The sequence below is a fragment of the Polypterus senegalus genome, chromosome 4 (assembly GCF_016835505.1).
Source record: "Polypterus senegalus isolate Bchr_013 chromosome 4, ASM1683550v1, whole genome shotgun sequence".
NCBI classification, from domain to species: Eukaryota; Metazoa; Chordata; class Cladistia; order Polypteriformes; family Polypteridae; genus Polypterus; species Polypterus senegalus.
In genome coordinates this window covers 193,860,858-193,884,344 of record NC_053157.1, presented here as the reverse complement: position 1 = coordinate 193,884,344, position 23,487 = coordinate 193,860,858, and the positions used below count along the sequence as shown (strand labels likewise).

Sequence of the window (23,487 nt, the reverse complement as noted above, 5' to 3'; positions counted from 1 at the left end):
TCTTCCAGAGGGGCTTAAAGTGGAGAAGGACAAACAAATTGTGATTGCATTCACTACACTCTTGGCACGCAGACTTATTCTGATAAACTGGAAGAATCCAAACTCTCCTCTTTTAAGTCAGTGGGAAACTGATGTGTTATATTATTTGAAATTGGAAAAAATCAAATACTAAGTTAGAGAATCTGTACAGACTTTTTTCAAAATATGGCAGGATCTAATCAGTAATATTTTAAAATAAGCTCATAAAGCACAGAGAATTTATTAATTTAAGTATGTTTACAAGCCTTAAATTTAATGCTGTTTGGCTTGCTCTCTCTCTCAGGGGTGGGGATTGATCTGTTCTTAACTGAATTTTTCTTTTTGCAAAAAATTGATTGATTTGTATGGATTGCAATAAAATGAATAAAGAAAGAAAAAAAAAACTTTGCTACTAGGTAAAAAAAATAGACAGCAAAAGTAACAAAAAAAATCACAAGAAATGTAGGTTATTGTTATAAAAAATGAAAAAAAGAAAAAAGCAGCTTGTGGAAGGTAGGTCAAGTGTGTGTAGCAGCCCAGTTTGATAAGTTTGTAGAGCAGGGCAGCAATGGTCAGAGAATAACATACAAGATCCAACTAAATGGCATTCTTTCCCCTGTGTGCAGTAAAAATATAACACATGTAACCTTAATACTTATTTTCATTTTGCCTTTGTTTTAAGAATTATTTGTCAAGCCAGCCACGTTCAAAAGACACATGTTGGTTGAGGTAGCTTTCATGACACTGACAATGCTCTTTAAAATGTTAATTTTAAAGCCTTTATGACAATACAAGGAAAATTAGAACTATGGCAGTTACTTCCCACTATTTTTAAAGCTAAAGGAAGCTAGTTATTATTTGCCGCAATGAATGCTTAATGGTTTTAATATAAAACTACAGCAAATCACAATCTCAGGTTCAAGAGTAAAATAGAACTAGATTAGATGCAAAATGTATTTTTAGGTCATTGGAGACATATTTAAAATCTGCTTATTTTGTATATTTGTTTACCAGAAAGCAGAGCAGTGCAATGTAAATATCTGTCAGTTGTATAAATGATGATATAGACTAACAAAAAAATTAACAAAAACCCTGATCGCGAAGTTGATGTGCAAAACAAGTGCAAAATACAGAAACAGCACAATGCCAAAGATAGTGAGAGGCTAAATAAAGGACCATTTTTTTTACAATTGAATGTCTTCAAGTAAGGACTTTTTAATACAGCCCTAATACTTATTTAAAATCTGTCCAAGAAAAACTACAAAACATAAACAAAGACTGGTAATCATAACAATAACACTGATCCTGATTTGATTTGATCTGATCTGATCCCTGGCTTTACATTTTGCTAGTAGTGGGAGCTCAAGAGCGCAGAGAGCAGAGAGAGGGAAATAAACAACTTGTGCTGTGCTATTGTGGTTTCATTTTTCCTTAGTTGTATGTCTATGTGCGTGTGTTGGTGTGTGTTTGTGTGTGTGCATTTTTTCTCATTTTTTTCTTGTCTGCATTTGTTGTATATTGTTTATAGCTACTGTTGCATCTGTGTGTTTTATTTTTTGGGTATAGTAGCGCAGTGATTTTGTGGATTGTCCAGTTTAGAGAATTCATAAGCATTTCATTGGCTCCAGAGCTTTTACAATGTGTTAGAGAAAAAATCCGCAAAACATCTTCCCAAATGTGAACACTCCTTTAAGACTTTACTTGATATATTGCCTGTCAAAAATGCAAGTGTTGAATGATTTTTTTGTATATTCAGATGAGTAAAGAATAGGTTCAGCCTCACAATGGGACAGGAAACACTGAATGATCTGATGTCAATGAAGAGTGATCTGGTTTGAAAACTGGATTTTTGTAATAGGATTATGAATCAAGCAACCTTTTGTGTTAACATACAGAATGGCCTATGTAGTATTTGATAGTTCTACATTTTTAGACATTTGCAATAGGATGCTATAGTTGACTTTCTAACCTTGGTTTGAGATGGTTACTAGTGACTAATTAAAGATATAAGCTTTACTACAGCGTGCTTTCAGTGAGCAAGCTCATATTGTTCCTGTTCTTCAGATTTTTGCCTTTCACTGTAAAGCTAAGACTCTGTAGTAATCCTTTACTTTACTATATGTGTCTCTCAGAACTTGAAGTTGATGTCATCTTATAGAATTTTATGTAGGTAGGGCCCCAAAAGTGCCTCTAGCTCAGGAGTCCCTACATTCATTATTTCAGCCCTGATTTAGGCATTCCAAAACTATGATTCATTTCTTTGTTTTAAATTGTCCATTTACTTGTGTGCTAGGAATACTGTTCTCTTGTACAATCGTATGGTGGAAGATCTTCAGCCTTTAAATATAAGTCCTCTAATTTTTATCTAGATCTTTCTGGTATAAACAGGAGTTCATGGTGAAAAAATGATGATAAAACATCCAGGATTTGTGGCTGAAATTATGACACATTCACTTCGATATTCAATGGATGGTATGAGGTTTTTGAGATATTTGAAGATGGTTTTGTCCTTGGCATATTGCTACCACAAGCCTGAATGGTAAAGATTATTAACTAATCATGGGCATATAATTAGCAGTCCCTGCCTATAATTACTGTACATTTTTATTTCTAATTCTTTATAAGGGTGTGCATTGTCAAATATGGCTTTGGTAATTCTGGACTATGGCGGCACGGTGGCGCAGTGATAGGGCTGCTGCCTCGCAGTAAGGAGACCTGGGTTCGCTTCCCGGGTCCTCCCTGCGTGGAGTTTGCATGTTCTCCCCATGTCTACATGGGTTTCCTCCCTCTGTCCAAAGACATGCAGGTTAGGTGCATTGCCGATCCTAAACTTTCTTGGTGTGTGGGTATGTGTCTATGTCCTGTGGTGGGCTGGCGCCCTGCCCGGGATCTGTTCCTGCCTTGCACCCTGTGTTGGCTGGGATTGGCTCCAGCAGACCCCATGATCCTGTGTTAGGATATAGCGGGTTGAGTAATGACCCACCACACAGGGACCATTCTACAACAAATTATCTGTTATTACTGTGGCTGGCGTGCAGAATAGCCCCACATTACAAACAGACAGACAAAAAACATAAACCTTTTAGGTAGAAGAGCTGAATATTTCTCTTTAAACTATGATTTAATTCTTGTTGTTCTGTGACAGTGTGATGGTTTTCAGAGAAGCTTTTTGATATGTACATTATTACTGATTCCAAACCCCCACTGAACGTGAACTTGTAACTTAAACTTTGGCGGTAAAGGATTATCATTCACTCACTGTGTAGCAAAAACAATGTATCTATTCTCCTTGTGTCTATGTGATTTATTTTTTTAGATAATCCATCTTTTGTCCAACATCTCAAATCTGTCCAGATTAATTTGACTTAATCTAGAGTAATCAGATTAATGTAAATGCTCCAGTAAAAGTTACTATGGAGGTGTGGAGAGTATGTGCGTGTATGTGACTGATTTCCTGATGGGTTCTATCATGCGGCCTCTGCAGCCAGGATAGTCTCTGGCACAATACCCTAACATGATGGATTAGGTTTATTCAGTCAATTGATGAATATTATCTACATGGACAGATGTCATTTATACATGCAACGAATTAGTGCCGTGTGCAGGGCTGGTTCTAGCACAGTGCCCAATGCTGTTGCAATGGCCTTCCCGCAACAACCTTGTAATAGAATAAGCAGACTCACAAAGTAAATACATGATTGCCAGCTACTGCATGTTGCAGTCATTGTGATTTTCTAAAGTGTCTTTTGTATTTGAAAAAATAGATAGTATATTATCAATGTGAGTATTAATTTTACAATGTTAGTAGCACTGCGGTGGGTTGGCCCACTGCCCAGAATTGGTTCCTGCCTTGTGCCCTGTGTTGGCTGGGATTGGTTCCAGCAGACACCCGTGACCCTGTGTTCGGATTCAGTGGGTTGGAAAATAAATGGATGGATGATAGTAGCATTATAACAGTTAGTATAGTCAAAAGAACTGTTAATCACATTTTGGCTATTATGCTGTTTTATTATCTCTTTAACATAAAATGAAAGAGTTGTGCTAGTTTGGTAATCTTTAGGGTTTAAAGAAGACATGAATGTTATATTGGCCCATTGCAGGGTATATTTAACTTTCTGATATTAGGATGCTGGAGAAAAAATTGAGAATACAGAGCAAAGCTGACACAAAAAAACAAACATATTATGTAATATCTTGTTAACCAGTACTAAAGTTTTGGAGAAGCAAAAGGGACATGATTTAGTGTTGCAATGTTTTGCAGGATACTTTTCCTAAATGTCAATTACGTTACTACAAAGTGGCTTGGCACAAGGATTCAAAAAGACAAAAGTAAACAAAGGTGGTAAAATGGAAAGTGATAGTAGGCAGAATTTATTTGGTAAGTGAATTAGTTGTTTCTCCATTCAACCATTTAATTAAATGGCCATTAAAATTATGAAGGCGGGACAGAAATAATAAGTTATGAGCAGACACTGAAAGCATTAAAACATTGAAGAATATGGAACAGGAGTACTTAGTGCTATTCAGATTCAGAACACTTTATTGCCACTATATGAGCCATAAATAATTTAGTCTTGGTGCTATAACTTAAAATACTAAACAATTTAAATACTAAAAAACAAAAAGAACTACCAACAGCACTGTGCTATGATTACCACAAAGAAGCAATTAATTAATGCAAGATACTGCAAAAATATAGATGCCCTATAAGATATGTTCCCAGGATTGTGCAAACTAACAAGCAGTATCAATATCAACTAAAATGTGAAAAGAAAGGAAGCAGGGTTATAATTGAGTATGTTTGTTAAGGAGCATAATGTCTAAAAGAAAGAAGCTATAGGCATGGCAATGAACCTGTACCTTCCCTAGGTTGATAATCTGGTGAATAAATAGCTGATGTGGAGAGTTGAGTCTGCAGCAATCGTTCTAAATCCTAGCAAAGAACAAATCATTTATTGATGAAAGCTGACAGCAAATGATTTTCTCAGCAGATTGTAGCCTAATCTTGAAAAGGAAGAAGGCAGAAGAAAACCAGATGGTGTAAGAAAAGGTTGAAACACTCTTGATAATGGCTGAATAAAACTTCATTAGGACAGGTCATGAAATGTGGAGCTTCCTAAGCTGGTGTAAGTAGAACAATCTCTTTTGTGCTTTCCCAATAATGGAGATGATGTTCTTCCATCACTTTAGAGCGTAGGTAATAGTGGCATCAAAAACTTAAACGACTACACTATTGGCAAAGCTTGGTGATAGATTTCCATGGGGGTCAGGCAGTGGGTGTCTGCGGAAATCAATCAGCAGTTCTACTGTTTTAATAAAGTTGAATTCTAGATTATTACAACCACACTATTCAACTAAGCCATCCACTTCTCTTCAGTATCAGATTTGTGATGAGACTCTTAACTGACATATTGTCAGCATATTCTACAATTTTAATGGACCTATCAAAGGTACAGTTAATCACTATAAAGTGAGAATAAGAAGGATGAAAGAATGCAAACCTGAGAAGCACCTGTGCTGACATACAGAGGATTAGGCAGATGGAGGAAGCCCAGTCTTAGATACTGTACCTGCTTCTTTTCTGTTAGAAATCTGACAAACACTAGGAGGTACAACTAGACTAATCAGCTTGCTGTGAAGCAAAGGGAATAGTTAAGATTGTTAACAAATCCAACTTCAAAATTGAAAGGCTATTTTCATATTCAATTCATTGTTAAAATACAGTGCAGAATTAGTTATTTACAGTAGTGTCAGAAGTTATTTTCCTGTTTTTTTTATTTTGTTTTTATCCTTTTGTAGGCATTGTGTGTTTCTTTTGACGCTACAGTATACCACATTTTGTTAGAGTACATTTGCATGTGTGCATATGTGTTCTTGACATTACCGTAGTGATCTTTAAAAAAAATAGAGATTATTTAGTCAATGCACTTTGCTTTCTCAAAGACAACTTCTTGGCACATGAACGTTGGCTTCGTAAGCAATTTGTTTCACTCTTGATCTCTTTCTCTCTACTGTATTTCCGCTCATACCTACTGTTATTGGTTGCTTTGGTGAATTTAGTGTAGACTGGCTCAGCCTGACTGATCGATGTTTTAGACTACCTCAAAAACCTACTACCACTTCAAAATATATTAGTCTATGATTTACACATTAGCACATTCATGACATTTAGCAACATGGCTTTGAATTAATGTTGGAAAACTAGAAATTAAAAACCAACGGGAAGTCCCAGGAGATGCTGGCTAAGTTGAATCTATCAATTAGCATAGGAATGCCTAGGAATTTCACAGAAGGAAACAGAGGGTATGGCTGGGGTTAGGGAAAGTATGATCTACACAACTCAGTGTGTTGCCATTATGCCATTACTAGGAAAAGCAGATGAGAAGACAGAAGAAATCAATTAGGTGACTTGGGCCAAGAACTCTACTTTTTCAAGTGTGTGAATGTAAATCATTTGCACGAGAAAAGTTTCCAAAATTTCTAATTTTTGTTAGTTATGATTAGAGCAAATGTGTTCAATAATAACTGCAGAAGCAAAAGCACTATTTAAATGCAAATAATAATAATAATAATAATAATTATTATTATTATTATTATTATTATAAGCAAGGAATGCCTACTGTATTTGTCTGGATGTTGCTTTTAATGATTTGTGTTTTTACATTCTGCCATGTTTCTTGTTGTGTACACTATACTTTAATGCTGTGAATCAAATACTGTGAATATTGCTATGTATGAATAGTAGGCATTAAATTAGTTTTGTTTTGAAAATCACCTTGCATGCTTTGTAATTGACCTTGAATACAGTCATCTGCCAAAAAAAAAAAAATATTAACAGCACTAGTTTATCAGGGAGGCATAGTTAGTGATGGTGTAATGGTTATAGTGGAACGCTTAGATTAAAGTTCATGATATGCCTCATTTTGTAGCTTGCATTATATCTCCATATTTCTTCCCTAATACAAAAGCACATACTGTGAGGTTCAATTGTGTGAGTGAATGTTGATGGCTGCATTAATATGTATTGTGATGGACTAGATTATGGTCCAGGGATAGCAGCTATTTTACACAAACCTCTGCCAATCACTTTTAGATAAATAAATACTGTATATATGAATAGATAAAAGAAGAGACATGCACACAGTCTCTGGTTTACGATAATCATGTCCAAATTTAACATTGCAGAAATGATTTTTCTTATTCCTATGAGTAAAACTCCAAGATTCAATAGAGATTAATACTATCTGCAAATGTGACAAGAGACTTACGCACCCTTATCATCAAGACAGCCTTTCGAATGTCACGAACTCCATCGTAAACCAAGCGGGAAGCATCAATGAATTCATTCTCTTCAAATGGCTGAGGGGGATTTGTGCTCAGTGCTTCAATTGCAACTTCCACTTGTTCAGCAAAACGTGGCATAACTAGACAGACAGAAAAATAAAAAGAAGGGAAAAAAGGATTACAAACATCTTTCCAAGTTTTTTTTTTCCTTGTCCACAGGCAGAAACACATTAATGCACAAATTCCATAAACAGGTAAAATATTTCTCAGTTTCATGGTCTGAGCAAGTATGCACATTTTGTCAGTTGGCACTCAGTTTAAAAAAGGTCTCACTTGTCATCTGCACCTTTGAACTATACAACAAAACTGTCACGAAAACATTACTGTTGCTGACGCTATCCACTTCACCTGACCCTTAAATTATTCACCTTGTCATATGCTGTGTACATTTTTCACAGAATTGGGAAAGCAAAGCAGTTGGTTCACACAGCCACATTCTGAGATTTTCTTATTGTGGAATTTACCCGAGAAATTACTGGGCAGCTTCCTCTCACTTAAAAAATGAATGAGAGTAATATAGTTTAAAAAAGAAAAAGCTGTGTGTGTTTCAAAAAACAAATAAATCATAAATGAGAAATTAAACAGAACAAGTACAATCAAATGATTTAATTTTAATATTCATTATTATGAACCTCTGTAAAGTTTTTGATTGGATAAATTGTATTAATCCCTAGGGGAAATTTCAATGCCTATAGCAGCAGAAACACAAAAAACAAGAAAACAGACTCGAAGAATAAATAATACAATCAATCAATGAAACGATCAATAAATAAATTACATTGCGCAGAAAATTTAAAATGAACTTAAAAGAATACACTGGAAGGAAGCATTCAATTGCCTGATATCAGCGGGCAGAAAAGTTTTAGCACATGGTGATGGAATGAGCCCATGGATGAAATTGCTCCAAAAGTGCATCTACTGGAGGGGATTCTTAATGATGGCATCCAATTTTGCCACCATCCTCTTTTCCACATCAGTTTCCATTGTGCCCAGGGTTAGCCCTGTGATGGAGCAGGATTTCCTGTGTGGCCTGCAGAGGGCACACCAACTGCCCAAACCCGACACAGACAGACACCATGCACAACACACTTTTATTCTCGAGGGGAAACATACCATACCATATTTATTTGTTGAGCGCTTAAAAACATAGCATTACAACTGACCGAAGCGCTGTACAGTTACAACAAGCAGGACTAAAAGCAAAATATTAAAAACAAACATTAAGAGAGAATTAAAACAGAGATACTAAAAACAGGTCAGGGGACCAAATAAAATAGAGAAAATAGCAAAAGGCAAGTGGAAAATGAAACAGGTTAAGAATTAAAAGCCAATGTGAAGAAGTGCGTTTTTAGGCGAGATTTGAATGTGGCGACTGAAGCGGCTTGCCTAACCACTAAGGGCAGGGAGTTCCAGAGCCTGGGTGCACAGACGGAGAAAGCCCTTTCACCACGAGCTTTAAAACGTGCCTTGGGAACGGTTAGGAGCAGCTGATCTGCGGATCTAAGAACACGAGGGGGATTGTGACAATGGAGCAAGACACTCAAATAGGCAGGGGCTAGACCATTTAATGCCTTATAGGTGAGGAGGAGAATCTTAAAATCGATTCTGAATCTAACCGGCAGCCAGTGTAGGGATTTTAAAATCGGTGAAATGTGTTGGATTCTGCTACTTCCAGTTAAAAGCATTGCAGATGCATTTTGAGCCAGTTAGAGTCTAGAAAGAGTGGCTTTACTGATACCAAAAAGGCAGGAATTAGAGTAGTCAAGCCGGGACGTAATGAATGCATGGATTACTGATTCCAGGAGGTGGTTAGACAGAATAGGCTTGAGTTTGGCGATTCGCCTTAGATGGAAAAAGCAGGATTTTACTGTGCTGTTGACTTAAGCATCCATTTTCAGGAACGTATCCATTTTGATTCCAAGATTGGAGACAGACGAAGTTACTGGAATGGGAAGAGAAACGAGGCCAAGGGGTGGAGCCTGTTTGCAGTCGGGACTAAAAACAATGACCTCGGTTTTGAATCGTTCAGGTGAAGGAAGTTTACAGCCAGCCAGTCCTTAATGTCAGCTAGGCAGTCGAGGAGAGGTTTGGTGGAGTCAGTTGGCTTGAGGGAAAAATAAATTTGGCAGTCGTCAGCATATAGGTGATATGAAATTGCATGTTTTCTAAAAATTGCACCTAAAGGCAGGATGTAGATTGAAAAAAGTAGTGGCCCTAAAATGGAACCCTGGGGGACCCCACATGAGAGTGGGACTGATTCAGATGAAAAATCGTCTAGCCTGACTCTGAGAGTCCTGTTGCAGAAATATGACCTGAACCAGTCGAGGGCTAAGCCAGATACACCAGCCCAGGATTCGAGTCGGGAGATCATGATGTCGTGGTCGATTGTGTCGAAAGCAGCAGATAAGTCGAGAAGAACCATAACCATGTGGAGTCCTGAGTCCAATGCCAAAAGGACGTCATTTAGGACACGTAAATGCACGGTTTCTGTGCTGTGTTGGGGCCTAAAGCCTGACTGAAAAAGATCCTTTACCTGATGGTCCTGTAGGTGATGAGTTAATTGCTCATAAACTACTTTTTCTAGTATTTTTGACAAGAAAGGTAGTTTGGAGATTGGACGAAGATTGGAAAGAACGGCAGGGTAACATGCCCCTTATTTTTCCCCACAGCAGCACAGTACAAATAAAGTACAGTTAAAAACAGTACTTTGTCTTTGTCTTCTCCTTCTTTTCTCTCTCTCTCTCTTTCTACCCCCCACCCCAGTGGTCGTCTGGCAAGCTTTGTCTCTCTCTATCTCCTTCCACCTCCACTCCTCCTGGCAAGCTGTGTCTTCTTCCTCCCAACTCTGGCCTCCCGAATGGAATGAGGTGACTCCTTTTATAAAGCACCTGGAAGTGCTCCAGGTGTCCTGTAATCTGCTTCTGGCAGAATTTATGGGTGTAGCGGAAGTGCTGTAATAAAGGGTTCAGCCATTCCTGCAGCACCCTCTGGTGGCACCCACGGAACCCAACAGGGCTGTGCCACACTCCAGCTCCCATGTTGCCCTGCGGGAGTCTGAGTCACCGCCACAACCCATGTGGGCTGCCAACTAGCGCTCTGGGGGAGATAACGCCTTGTGCGTGTTTTCTCCCCTTAGTCTATCCATTATATAGGCGTCCTGGGCAGGTAAGATCCCAGGCCACACGCCACACCTGATACATTTAGTTAATTATTATGCATATATTAGTGTATAAATTATTATTATATGCTACATTATATCCTGTGCAGCATTTTATAGCATAGTCCATCCATCCCCTGTCACTTTATACCAAAGGGCCACCAAGCTTTAAAAAAGATTTGGCATAAGTACATAAAACATTTCAGAAAATCAGGAGACAATTAATTTTATCCAGTGAATTCAGGTATTATTACTGGAGTTCAGTTATATAAAACAAAACTTTGAACACTCACACCACACAAAGCAAACAACATGTCATAATGATATTACTATATAACAACATTCATTTATATAGGACATTTTCATACAAACAATGAATATCAAAATGATTTACAAGATGAAATAAAAAAGAATGTGAATATAAAACATAAACAAGACTAGGCAATAATATTATATATTATGAAACAATGAAAAATGTAAGGTCCGATGGCCAGGAGGACAGAAAAAGCAAAAAAAAAATATATATATATATATAGAATAAACACCAGTTAGGATACAGAAAAAAAAAAACCAAACAAAATCTGCAGAGGTTCCAAGGCCAAAAGACCACCCAGCCCCCACTGAACATTCCATCTAACACAAATTTTCTAAATCAGCCCTCATGGTGTTCAGGCTTCACACTGAAGAATTTGATGAAGATGATGGTCATGTGGACATCTGGGACACCTGCCATTCAATCCATAAACACAGGGGGCGCAGCATGGTACCTTGATCAGGTGGTGGTGGCACATAAGAAACACACAACTCTCTGAATTAGGACATCTTTTGCAATCATTTGCTTTATGAGAGGCATTGCATAAATAAATAAAAACAATAATTGACTGATTGACAACTAAACTCTCTGAATAAACAAATGCTTTCAGCTACTCTCTGTACAATATAAACTTTGTCTGATTGATTGAACACTTTCACCATGCTGAATAAATATGAGGCTTTATGACGGTTTACTCTGTGAAATGTGCATTGTAAAACGAGCATTCACTGATTGATTGAATACTGTTGCCTTGTGAATAAACACATTTTTGTAATCACAAGCTCTGTGAAAGGCATCATATAAAAAAATGTTGAATTGATTGTGTGATTGCTTGAACACTCTAAAACCCTTTGAACTAACATGGACATTGTGAAGAGTGCTGTGTGTGAAATATGTGTTTACTAATGAATTGTCAAACTCTTAACCTTCTAAAGAAAGAAGGACTTTGCAATCATTCTCCCTATAATTTAAATGTATGCAACAATAAAGACCTGACAATTGACTGAACAATCTTGCTGCACTGACTAAACAAACACCTGTGATGGATTGCTTTTTAAAAGGCACTATATAAATTAAAATTTAATACATTGATTGAACTCTTCTACCACTGAATTAAGCAAAGCTTTGTAACAATTTGCTCTAAGTTAGACTACTTTATACTAAATAAAGATGTATTGTTTGATTGACCACTTTCACCATGCTGCATAAATATGCATCCTGAGCTAGTTAGCTTTGAGAAATATACTACATAAAGTTTAACTGACTGAGTGAAGAGTCACCCCACCACACCTAATAAAGAAGTATCTTACATTATAACTATTTGCTCCATGGCAGGCATTCTAGACTGAACACTCTGACCACTATGAAAAAGGTGCTATATGAAATAGTTAAACTGAGTGACTGATTTTTCTCATCCCTCGGAATAATTACACAATGTGCAAATAACATGTCCTGTGTAAAATATATTGACTGGTTGAATACAGGAAGATTTGCTTTTCACTTTCAATTCAAATGTGTTAATTCATTGCTTGTTCCCTCAATTATAAGGATTTACTGACATTGATCAAACAGAAAAAGAAATAATTTTGATAATAATAAAATGCAGATGTATCTCTGCAAATTTTTCTAAATTAATCACAAAGATAAAAAAAAGTAGTCAGTCTGTTTAAGTCAGTAGATGCATTGTAGGTAGCCATTACAGCTTGGAGTCATTGAGAACAGGTCTCTTTCAGCTTTGCACATCTGGTCACTGCCATTTTTCTCCACTCTTCTTCACAAGACTGCTCAAGTTCTGTAAGGTTGAATGGGGATCTTGAGTGAGCAGCCTTTTTCAAGTCCAGCAACAAAGCACATTCACATTGTTGTTTTTAAGCCATTCCAGTGTAGCTTTGGCTTTAAGTTTTGTTGTCATGTTGCTGGGAAACAAATTTCTCCCTATTCTTGCAGACTGCGTCCAGGACTTACCTGTAATTATATGCTGCATTAATTTTACCACTGCAGTCTTCTATCCACATAAGCCTCTCGGGGTCTGTGGCAGAGAAGCATCGACACGGCATAATGCTGACACTACCATACTTCATGGTGGGGATGGTAAGTTTTTGGTAATGTGCAGTGTTCAAATATGGCATTTAGTCTGATGGCCGAAAAGCTCAATTTTGGTCTCATCAGATTATAAAACCGTCTTCCAGCTGACTTCAGTCTCACAATTGACTTTCGGTAAACTCTCTGTGCTTTTTATTTTTAAAACAGTGACTCTCTTCACCACTCTCCCAAAAAACAAAAAATGGTGAAGCACTAAAGAAACAGTTGATTTTTGCCCAACCTCTCCAAATCTGCCCCCTGTAATTTGTAACTTTTTCCCAGTTCTCATAGGTCTCTTGGTGGCCTCTTTTACTAGTCTTCTTCTTCTTGCATGATCACTCAGTTTCCATGGGTGGCCTTCTCTAGGTAGATGTACAGTTGTGCCATACTCTTTCTATATCTTAATGATTGATTAAATTTGACTCCACAGGATATTCAATGACCTGGATATATTTGTGTCTCCATCGCTTTAGCTGTGCTTTGCACAGAGGTTCATGGAGTTTTTGTTTTATCTTCCTACACAGGTTAGGCCACCATACTCATTAATCATGTCAAACCTTCCATATAATTTAATTTATACAATAATCATTTTTAACCCTTTGATTACAGATACGTGATCTCCACTGAACTAATTATTACTACAACCAACTGTCTATTGTCATATTGTCATATTAAAGGGGGAAGGTGGCACAGTGGGTAGCGCTGCTGCCTCGCAGTTAGGAGACCTGGGTTCGCTTCCCGGGTCCTCCCTGCGTGGAGTTTGCATGTTCTCCCTGTGTCTGCGAGGGTTTCCTCCCACAGTTCAAAGACATGCAGATTAGGTGTATTGGCGATTCTAAATTGTCCCCAGCGTGTGTGTCCATGCCCTGCGGTGGGCTGGCGCCCTGCCTGGGGTTTGTTTCCTGCCTTGTGCCCTGGGATTGATTCCAGCAGACCCCCGTGACCCTGTAGCCAGGATATAGCAGGCTGGAATGGATGGATGATTATTAAAGGGGGAGAATTCTTATGTGATCAATTAATTTAGATTTGCAATTAAATGTGATCACTTTGCAAAGGTCAGTTTTTCTTTTGGACATTAAAGAGTCTTTTTCTGTTGATCAGTCTCAAAAACGCCAAATGAAATCCACTGTGTTTCAATGTTGTATAACAATAAAGTGTGAAAACTTCCATAGCTCTTTTTTGGCACTAACTTTCACTGTTATGGGTATAAGGGTAGAATAATTGGAGAGCGAGTTCACCAATGCTTTTTAAAGTTATAAAAATCTATATTAGTTTATGTATACTGCACACTGGGGAAATTTCTGTGTATTATGATGCTTGTTGTTTGTAAACTTTTCCTGGGGTTAATGCAGTTTTTCTTTGGGATTTGTTCTTTTTTTCTTGGATTTTGAAACTTTTTTTACTCAGGTTTTACTTTTATTTTGACTTAAGATTTTTTTTCTCTCTCATGTTTTCAAAATACTGTTGTTTTTTTTTTAATTTACGTTGCAATTTTTTTCTCTCATGACTAAGATGTTGTTGCCTGTCATCAAAAAACACACAAAAAACAGAATTCACGTCACTTGTTATCATTAGTTGCAAGTTAAACATCGTCCAAGTTTAAGGATACAATCTTAATTCTTTTGTAAGAGCATTCCTTTAGTTCTGTCTACAGTAGTGCTTGAAGTGGAACCAAATTACTGGCAGTACTCTATGATGGTACAGTGACACTCAATCAGATAGGTGAATTTCTAATTTCTAACATATACAGTATTGTTGTGTTGCGATAAAATGACAGTGGATCACAGAGTGTCCCCCGTGAAAATTAATGAAGAGGTGCTGATTCTCTATGCTGAAACTGCGTACCTCTGAGTATAGGCCCATTTCAAGCTCTGATTCTCTCAGGTTATAAAAAATTTTTGACAAGCTTCCATGGGATTTATTTTATCACACTTCTATTTGATTTCTTAACCTTCAATTAAGGTTTCAGGTCCTGGTCCTTTACCTTCCTTTATCCTTGCATTCTGCCTGTTTCACGCCTAGCAGAATACTAAGGACTGGAAAGTAGCAATTATTATTATTGATTACCTATTCAGTTTTCAGGTTTCAGCCCAAATCTCCAACTGTCTCCTTGCCATCTCATCTAGATGAATGCTCATCATTTTAAACATAACCTTTCAAAGTCAGAAATCCTATACTTGCCTTCTGATTATCCTTCCTCAGATTTGTTTTGAAAATGTCACTCTTTTTCACCCTCAATCACAGTCAGTAATCTCAGCATGATTCTGGAGTCATCACCTTCATTCATCAAATATATTTCTTCAATGACACCATCATGTGATAAATGTTTTCCTAATATTCAGAGCATTTGACCCTTCCTCACTAATTATGTCATGCAACTCCTTGTTCAGGCATTGTTTCCCTCTTGGCTGGACTATTGCAACTCTCTTCTAGTGGGGCTTCCTACAGCTGCTATCCAACCTCTCCAGCTCCTCCAGAATGCAGCTGATTGACTGGTGTTCTCTGTGCATGGTTTCATTCCTACTACTCCTCTGGTTCAGTCCTTTCACTGGCTTCATTTTTGCTGTAAGGATCCAGTTCAAAACTCATGTCTTGGCTTATGGTTCTGCTCCTCAGTATCTTCAGTCTTTATTCTCTCCATATGCCCTTTCAAGAAGACTCCATTCTCTCTCTGCCTATCTGCTGACCATCCCTCCTGTGCCAAGACTTGACAATGCTTCTCAGGTCTTGATCCAAAACTGTAGAATGATCTCCCTTTGTCTGTTAGAACTGCACCCATGTTACTCATGTTTAGTCATCTTTTATAAATACAACTTTTTATTAAATATTTTGGAATTTTATAGTGTCTCTTCTACAGGGTTGCTTTTGTTGTACTGTCAAAGAGTTCAGGCAACCAGTTTTACAATGTAGCAGTACTACTCACTTTTGCTTGGTTTTTATCTCGTTCTCTGTTGTTTTTGAAGCTTGTACATGTAAACATTAATATATGTATTATAACTTACTTCGTAAATCACCTTGGATAAAGACATCTAAATAATAATAATAAACAAGAATTACAGAAAATCCCACTACTTGAAACATGTCATGTCCTAAGGAAGGCACTATCCATTAAATAGACTTCTTTCTCATTCCAACCCTAGGCCCAATGAATGGATCTGGTTATCATGTTGTATTATGACATGAACTCCAATATACCTATAAGCCACAAAATTGTTAAAATTGTTTTTCTGAACACAAAGAACCATAGACACATGAAATAAATCACCAACTTGTTTGGTAGAGCTGTAGTTTTCAAAACATGGCTTGATGCTCTTTTATAGTTACTGGATGAACAAAATTGCCAAACTGTTTAGGCTAAATGGCCTGTTCTTGTCAATAAAGATTTTTATTCTGTTAAACAGTCAGATTCCCTGTTTAATTCAGTTATGTACTGGGTTGTTTTTTTTAACTAAATAATCTTGTAGTGTTTTAATGAAAATGCATTTATCTTAAAAATCAGGAAGATGTCCAGCCCTGGACTGGCTGATGCCATTATAGGCTTCCGCTCCAAGATTCTGATTTGGATTAAGCAGGTTCAAAAATGTTACATGTTAAGGGTTTCCATCCATCCATCATCCAGCCCGCTCAATCCTAACTACAGGGTCACGGGGGTCTGCGGGAGCCAATCCCAGCCAACACACGGTGCAAGGCAGGAAACAAACCCCGGGCAGGGTGCTAGCCCACCACAGACATGTTAAGGGTTTTAGTTAGTTAATTTACATAAGGGAATGTTAATTTTGTGTTATACTTAAATCTAAGGGCATTCCTGGTTAGCACATGAAAAAATAAGACAATTTCACAAAATGCAGTTCTCCATGCAGGTTCCAAAGTCTAGATAGAATCTCCTTGTATATCTCACTTACAGATTGATGTGCTTAATGTTAAATATATAGATTAGATTAAATAGACCTTTATTTTTCCTCAAGTGAAAATTTGGCTTTTTACAGTAGCTACTTAAAATAAATACATAAATAGGCAAATAAATAAATATGTCCTTGTAATTAGCTTTTTTATTTTTTTGGGGTGGGCTTTTCTTGAGGTGATATTATCAGCCCAGCACACCACAGCGTAGAAAATCACACCGGTTATTACAGAGTTATACAACATGTGAATTGTGTCACTAGCCACATTAAATATACAGTAATATGTTTTTTTTTTGACAGTTTATTTAGCAAACATTGCCTTCCTACAAACCACTGATTAGGCACTTCTTACACTTTCACTGGATGGTCATCATGACTCTCTTTGAACTGAGCTTTATTAGCATATGTTAGCCCTTATTCAAAGGAGCAGATAGAATTCGGACATTGCTTGCACACTTATTTAATCAGTGTTCAGAAATCTTGCACATATCTATGGTTTTTGTTTCTGGTATTTATGTTTCATATTAAAGAATTTACATTACTTGAGCATATAAAATGAACATAGGGAAATATGTTCATTAGTTCTGAAATCTGAAGGCAACCATACTTGTAGCTCACTGTATACTGTAGGGGTAGTCCTATGACTTCTTAAAATGTAAAAAGTTAAAAATTACAACATATTCAGCATTTTCCAGTAAGTATTGTTTCAATGACATTAAAAAAATCTACACACCCCTTTGAATAATACATTCACATAAACCACACCAGCACTCATAAAATGTTTATTATAGACGTCTGTCCGTCCATCCATCCATCCATCACTGAAACTGCTTAATCCTATTCAGGGTCATGGAAGCTTACTCTAAAATATTGTAAATCTTTTCATGAGCAGAACGTTTCTGTTGCTGAGTGATGATGCGGAGTGTATTCAGCAGTAACTTGAGATTCTAAATTGTGCTTCACATGAGGTGCTGCTCTTTTTCCTTGCACTCTTGATATTGTAATCACTCACATGGGAGATGGAAGTAAAGAGCACGCTTGCAGTATAGACTGGGGGTTGCCTAGTGTTTGATCTCTAGTGATACTTGTTACAAAAGGCACTGTATTAAATCAAGACTGACTGAATGACTAATGCTGCTTCCCTATCTCTCTTTCTTAGAATAGCACAGCAGTAAGGTTGCATTCACTTTCAAGCATTCCTTCATAAAATGCAAAGAAGCTGTTGTGTCTCCATCAGCAGGACTGACTCTAACATGCCAGATTTGATTAAAGACAATTCTGTTTTGAGTCTTCCTTCAAAACTACCTCCACAGGGTTCACTTTTATTCAGACAATTTAGCTGATCTATTGAGGGAAGATTTTTACTCGGTTGTCTTGGAATATTTCATATCAACAAGTGGATATTACAGCAGCAAAATCTCACACCTTCATAGCTCTTTTGTGCAGCATTTTCTGGAAGACAAACACAATTTCCATGTATCTAGTATCCTCACTATCCTGAATTGGCCCTTTCATCAATGAAACAAGTATTTTGTGAGCAAATAACATAATTCAAACCACTGATCAGAAAATTAAGAGATTTTCACACTTCTAAAACTTCTGGGAGCACAGGTATGATCAGTGGGATGGGAATACAAGTTCTAAATGACTCAGAGTCTGTAGAAAGAAGTTGGGAACCAACAGGCAAAGATCCACTTCATAGGAGCCTTCAGAAGTCCTTGGAGCTTAATACCACTGACAAAGTGCAAGATGGCCAACAAACATCATCCTTGATGGATATGCGCCCAAACAAATCCATAAAAATGATTACAGGCGTGAATAGATATTTTCTTATTGAACCCAAATGACAGAAGACTTCTACGTGCCTGGTTTCTTACTCACACCAAAAGGACATTTATCTGAGACATAAGCATTAATAAGATAAAGATTTGCCCAGGAAAATAAGGGCACAACTCAGGGACCATACATGTCTTTAAAAGCACTCTTGTGGAGATCTGGTCCTTTAAGTTTCAAATGTGCAGCTGCACCAGGATGCATTCTATGCTAGTGTCCCTGGAGCAAAAGTAGGGCCACTCTGACTTTAAAGTGATTCCAAGGCTTGCTCAGAAGTAACCTCATTAAAGTGCTCTTATGTCCAGGGATTCAGTGAATTTTGATAGATAGAATATGTGTGAGTGAGAGAGAGAGAGAGAGAGCAACATAAAAGGAGAGTGCCTTTTGTGGGGTACTTGCAGCAGCCGCCCCACCATTTAGGTAGGCCCAGAGAGGATATAAATATATCATTTTTTTGTTTACTTGTACTTTGTGTTTAACCATATAGTCAACTCTCTGTGCATTCTATTTTGCTTAAATAAGGCTGTCATTTTTTTGCAAATATTTATCTCCTTGCTGTTATCCTAGCTAAGGATGGCTGCATTTTGGGTTCCTTCTGTTATAATATCATCTCTGATTACTACACCTTGTATTGCTACTGCCATAATGCATTTCTAACTTTTATTTTGTAAGGAATAATTAACTTTAACCATTGTCTTCTTTTTAGAGACACATGTGGTTAAATTTTTGTGACATATTTTTCCTTATAAATGAATTGTGCCTGCTACGAGGTATGCTATTAGTAAAAAGAAATGAGCTCATAGCAAGTGACTTGTGAGTTCTGTAAAAATTCTGTGTGTAATGTTGGGAAGGTAAAGGAAGCTGTGCAAATCATATTTCACCCCACTCTTAAGGATTACAGCAATAATGGAGATAAAAGATGGAGGAAGCAGCTGATGTAACTGATATAATCTGAAAGTCAGTGTGAATAAGTCAAGCGTCTTGAGTTGTGGTGGTAATCCAAGAAACAGTTGTAACTCGGTAAAGCTTTCCTTTGCCTTTTTATCTCCTTACAAAGTAAAGACATTTTTTTTTTAGAATGTAAAGAGGTCAGGCTTCAGCTGGCACTGATGCTGCCAAATTTAAATCCTTCTCCTAAAATCTTCTGTCACCATGGCACCACATCCATCCCTCATGCAAAACTATCGTAATACTAGCTGAGGCATTTATATTCCTAGCTGGTGTATGCTTTTAATTGTGCGCACTGACCAAGATACAGTCAGCGGAATATTAACAGAAAATTGCACATTTTCTTAATAAGGTATCGAATAGAAATGAAAGGGAAATTAATTTGTTTATAAAGGGGTTAATTATCCATTCCCGTTTTCATCTCTCTGCAATTACACATTTATTCAGTGAATGTTAAAATAAAGCTCTACAACTCCCATGATAAAAGTATTACAGAAATTACAACTTCGCTCTTGTCCCAGAAGACAAACGGGGTAAGCACGTTTTGAATATTTTATGACTCAGTAACGATGTTATAAAAAAGATGAGCATGCAATTGTGGCAAAACATAGTTTTTAACAATAAATAATCAGAAGTGCTGGGATCTGGCTGCTGTAAAACCCATTAATATGCATGGTTTATAGGCAGTGTAAAAAGACTGATAACTACATATGGGGGTCTTCCCTTTCAACACCGAAATGACAATTTTAATGAAATCTAAAAGATGTTTGTTGAATATTTCTAAAGGAGCTATTTTGGATTGCAAAACAAATAATAAGCAGTACCTTTTATATTTATAGTCACTTTTAGGTCATCTTGTCGAGTGACTTCCATAATTCCTTATATTATCAAAGTTTCTCCTTGGCTTTCTTATTGTGAAAACTTAGTAGATACCTTAAGTGACACAAAAGATTTCTTTTTGAGCCACGGCACATAAAAACCAGCACTCAGCTGCATTGGCTCTCCAGCCCATTACTGAATTACCTTCATGACTGTCACACTTTTTAATCAAAAGTCTAGAAATAAACAGCTTTGCATATTATGCATGTCTACTCTGCTTAACTGAGATTAGATGACTTATGGGTGGGCCATGATGTGGCCATGATGCCTGAATCTCTATGAATATTAACTCATCCTTCCTTATTCATTCAAGCTTTCCTTCCTATTTGTACAAAGTAGTTAGCTTGAATTCGCCAAGAACTAAACTGTTAAATGTTACTATGCTGATTAAATTTTGGTGATAATATTTACTAATCTTTTCTAATTTACCATTAATTTCATCTCTTCTTATTTGTACTTACCAGTAACTTAGTTTCTCGTAAGTATTCTTATAACTATCATGTATTGAAAGTTACTGTACTTTAATAATGCTGTTTTGAAGAAATATATTCTTGCTTGCTTTTTGAAGCATCTATTTATAGCGTATTCTATAAATGGAATTATATAAAACTAGGATAGATTTATTGATTCTGCTCATTGTCTGTCTCTCACTCTCTCTAAGCTTATTCATTAGTGCATCTATGGTCTTATCATGCAAATCTAAATATGAAGGCCCACTTATGTAAAACACGTATAAAAAGACATTGCCATGGAAACCAGTAATACTCATTCAAATACACCTGCATTTGTAGATCTCTATTTAAGTCTAAATTTAAGGTGCTGCTTATATTGACTCCTCTAATTGCCAGAGATTTATAAAATGTTTTGTGTCTAAAAGTTTTTTTTTCAAATGCTCAAGTAAGAATTATTATTTACTTATATATCTGCCACCTTTATCCAAGGTGACTTACAACACTTACAACATTTCTTTTCTTTTTCCAGTTGGAGCTCAAGCAGGTGAAGTAACTTGGTCATGGACACACGGTGTAGGTAGTGGTATTTGATCTCAAAACCTCAGCTCTGAATGTCTAATGCCTTAACCCCTATGCCATACTGCTTGACATGATGCTAATGATAGCAACTAATCTTTTGATATGCCATTAACTTACATCCACTGAAGGACTTGATGGCTATTTGAGCATACCTTACAAATCAAGGTGGTGTCAGGAATATTACAGTCTCCTTCACTGATTGTAATATATTCTTAAATGAGTTGTAATGCAGCAGCAAGACAGACAGACAGACAGACAGGCAGACAGACAGACAGACAGACAGACAGACAGACAGACAGACAGACAGATAGATAGATAGATAGATAGATAGATAGATAGATAGATAGATAGATAGATAGATAGATAGATAGATAGATAGATAGATAGATAGATAGATAGAATTAAATATTCATGCCATGTGCCAGTCATGTTTCTAACCTGGCCCTGCATGGTTGAGCATACCTTATGTTCATCTCTAGGACTACTATACATCTAAAGATAACGTAAAAGCTCCAGTTCCTTTGAACATTTTACTGAATTAAGCAGTTCTGAAATGAGCAGGCCTAAGAAATTTTGTGGCCAGTACAGACATTCCCAGGGTTGCATTCTCAGAGAAGACTACAGATTGAGTGGAGCATTTTTCATCTAGTCTTTTTCTGATCTGGTGTAAGAAAAAAACAAGCAGTATTTGTGAAGAATAATGGTGCACAAGTCCTAATGGTAACAATATCTTTTAATCTTTACAAGAGTAGCTGTCACTGTTCTTACTTCTTTAAAGTACTTATTTGTTTTCCTTATTTTACCCAAACAGAAACTAGCTACCTTAGAAAAGGTATTTGAATTGGTTGTATCAGCCCTATATAATCTCAGATGTAATCTTGTACAGAACTGAAATTAGACATGGTCTTTTGGACTTACTCTTTCTAATACATCTGTTTACTAATTAGGATTATAGATAGATTCCATAATAGAATAAGTACATTCTGAAGCTAAAATACCTTAGGATGACTGTTTTGAACCTTCGTATATTAGTTTTCTCTGCATATTCTGGTTTTTTGTTTACATCCCTAAGATGTTAAACCTAGTAAACTTTGTAAAGATAAAATGGCCTACTGCAAAAACTGTGCTGAGTGGTAGATTGATCAGATGGATTTTAATAGCTTTGCTGCCATATAAAAGTAATGCAGCAGCCATTACTGCTACATATTATCTTTGGGGTACTAGACTTGTTCACTTTCCACCATTCAAAATATCTGCATATGTTTTCTCTAAGTCCTCCAGTAGTCTTGTCTTAAATTGTTAACTCTTTTTATTGTCCTTGTATGCTCTGGAACAAGCTGGCATACTGTATTGTGATTGCATCCTAAGGCCAAGGGCGCAAGGGCAAGCACTGAATCTTTATAAAATACATTATTTTTCACATTAAAACGAAGCTCCACGGAGCACAAAAGCAAAATGGAACTACCTGTGAAAAGAAGGCAATCCAAAGTGAACACAGCCCAATACAGAATCCTAACACAAGGTCAAAACATAGAGCAGGTTGAAAGAAATCGAGAAAAGGTACAAGGTATAAAGAATTCACAAAACCAAAAGAACTCACCACTTGAGGGTGCATTCACAATGAACTACCAGGCACTGTGGAGGTGTGGGGGGCAGTTCCTGCCAGTGATTGGCAGGTGGCTCCGCCTCTCAGGTACCACCCACAAAACACTTGGAATATAGTAAAGACAACAGATATAATGTGCATAGACAAAAATAAAAAATGATATACATAATAAAAATAAATAAAAGAATCAAAAATGAAGTAATGAGACAAAAAACATGAATTTGAACCCCAGCCAGGAAGAAACCCTAGATGAGACATGACAAAAACATCTTGAATCCAAGATAGGACTTAAGTACTACAGTCCTACCCATCAGTACTCCTGCTGCTCGATTACAGGCATAAACTGAGATGTGAGGAGCTGGCAATAAAAGTAG

The 23,487-nt window shown here is 36.9% G+C and overlaps 1 protein-coding gene across 2 annotated transcripts in view; it reads right to left on the bottom strand.

The window, feature by feature from the left end:
* The window catches only part of ctnna2 (catenin (cadherin-associated protein), alpha 2), a 1,795,296-nt gene that overhangs the window by 113,338 nt on the left and 1,658,471 nt on the right, over window positions 1-23,487 (bottom strand). For both annotated transcript variants that reach the window (XM_039751821.1, XM_039751823.1), the window contains exon 13: window positions 7,291-7,442. In XM_039751821.1, coding sequence (XP_039607755.1) covers window positions 7,291-7,442 — 152 coding nt within the window. The remainder of the gene's footprint in view (window positions 1-7,290; window positions 7,443-23,487) is intronic.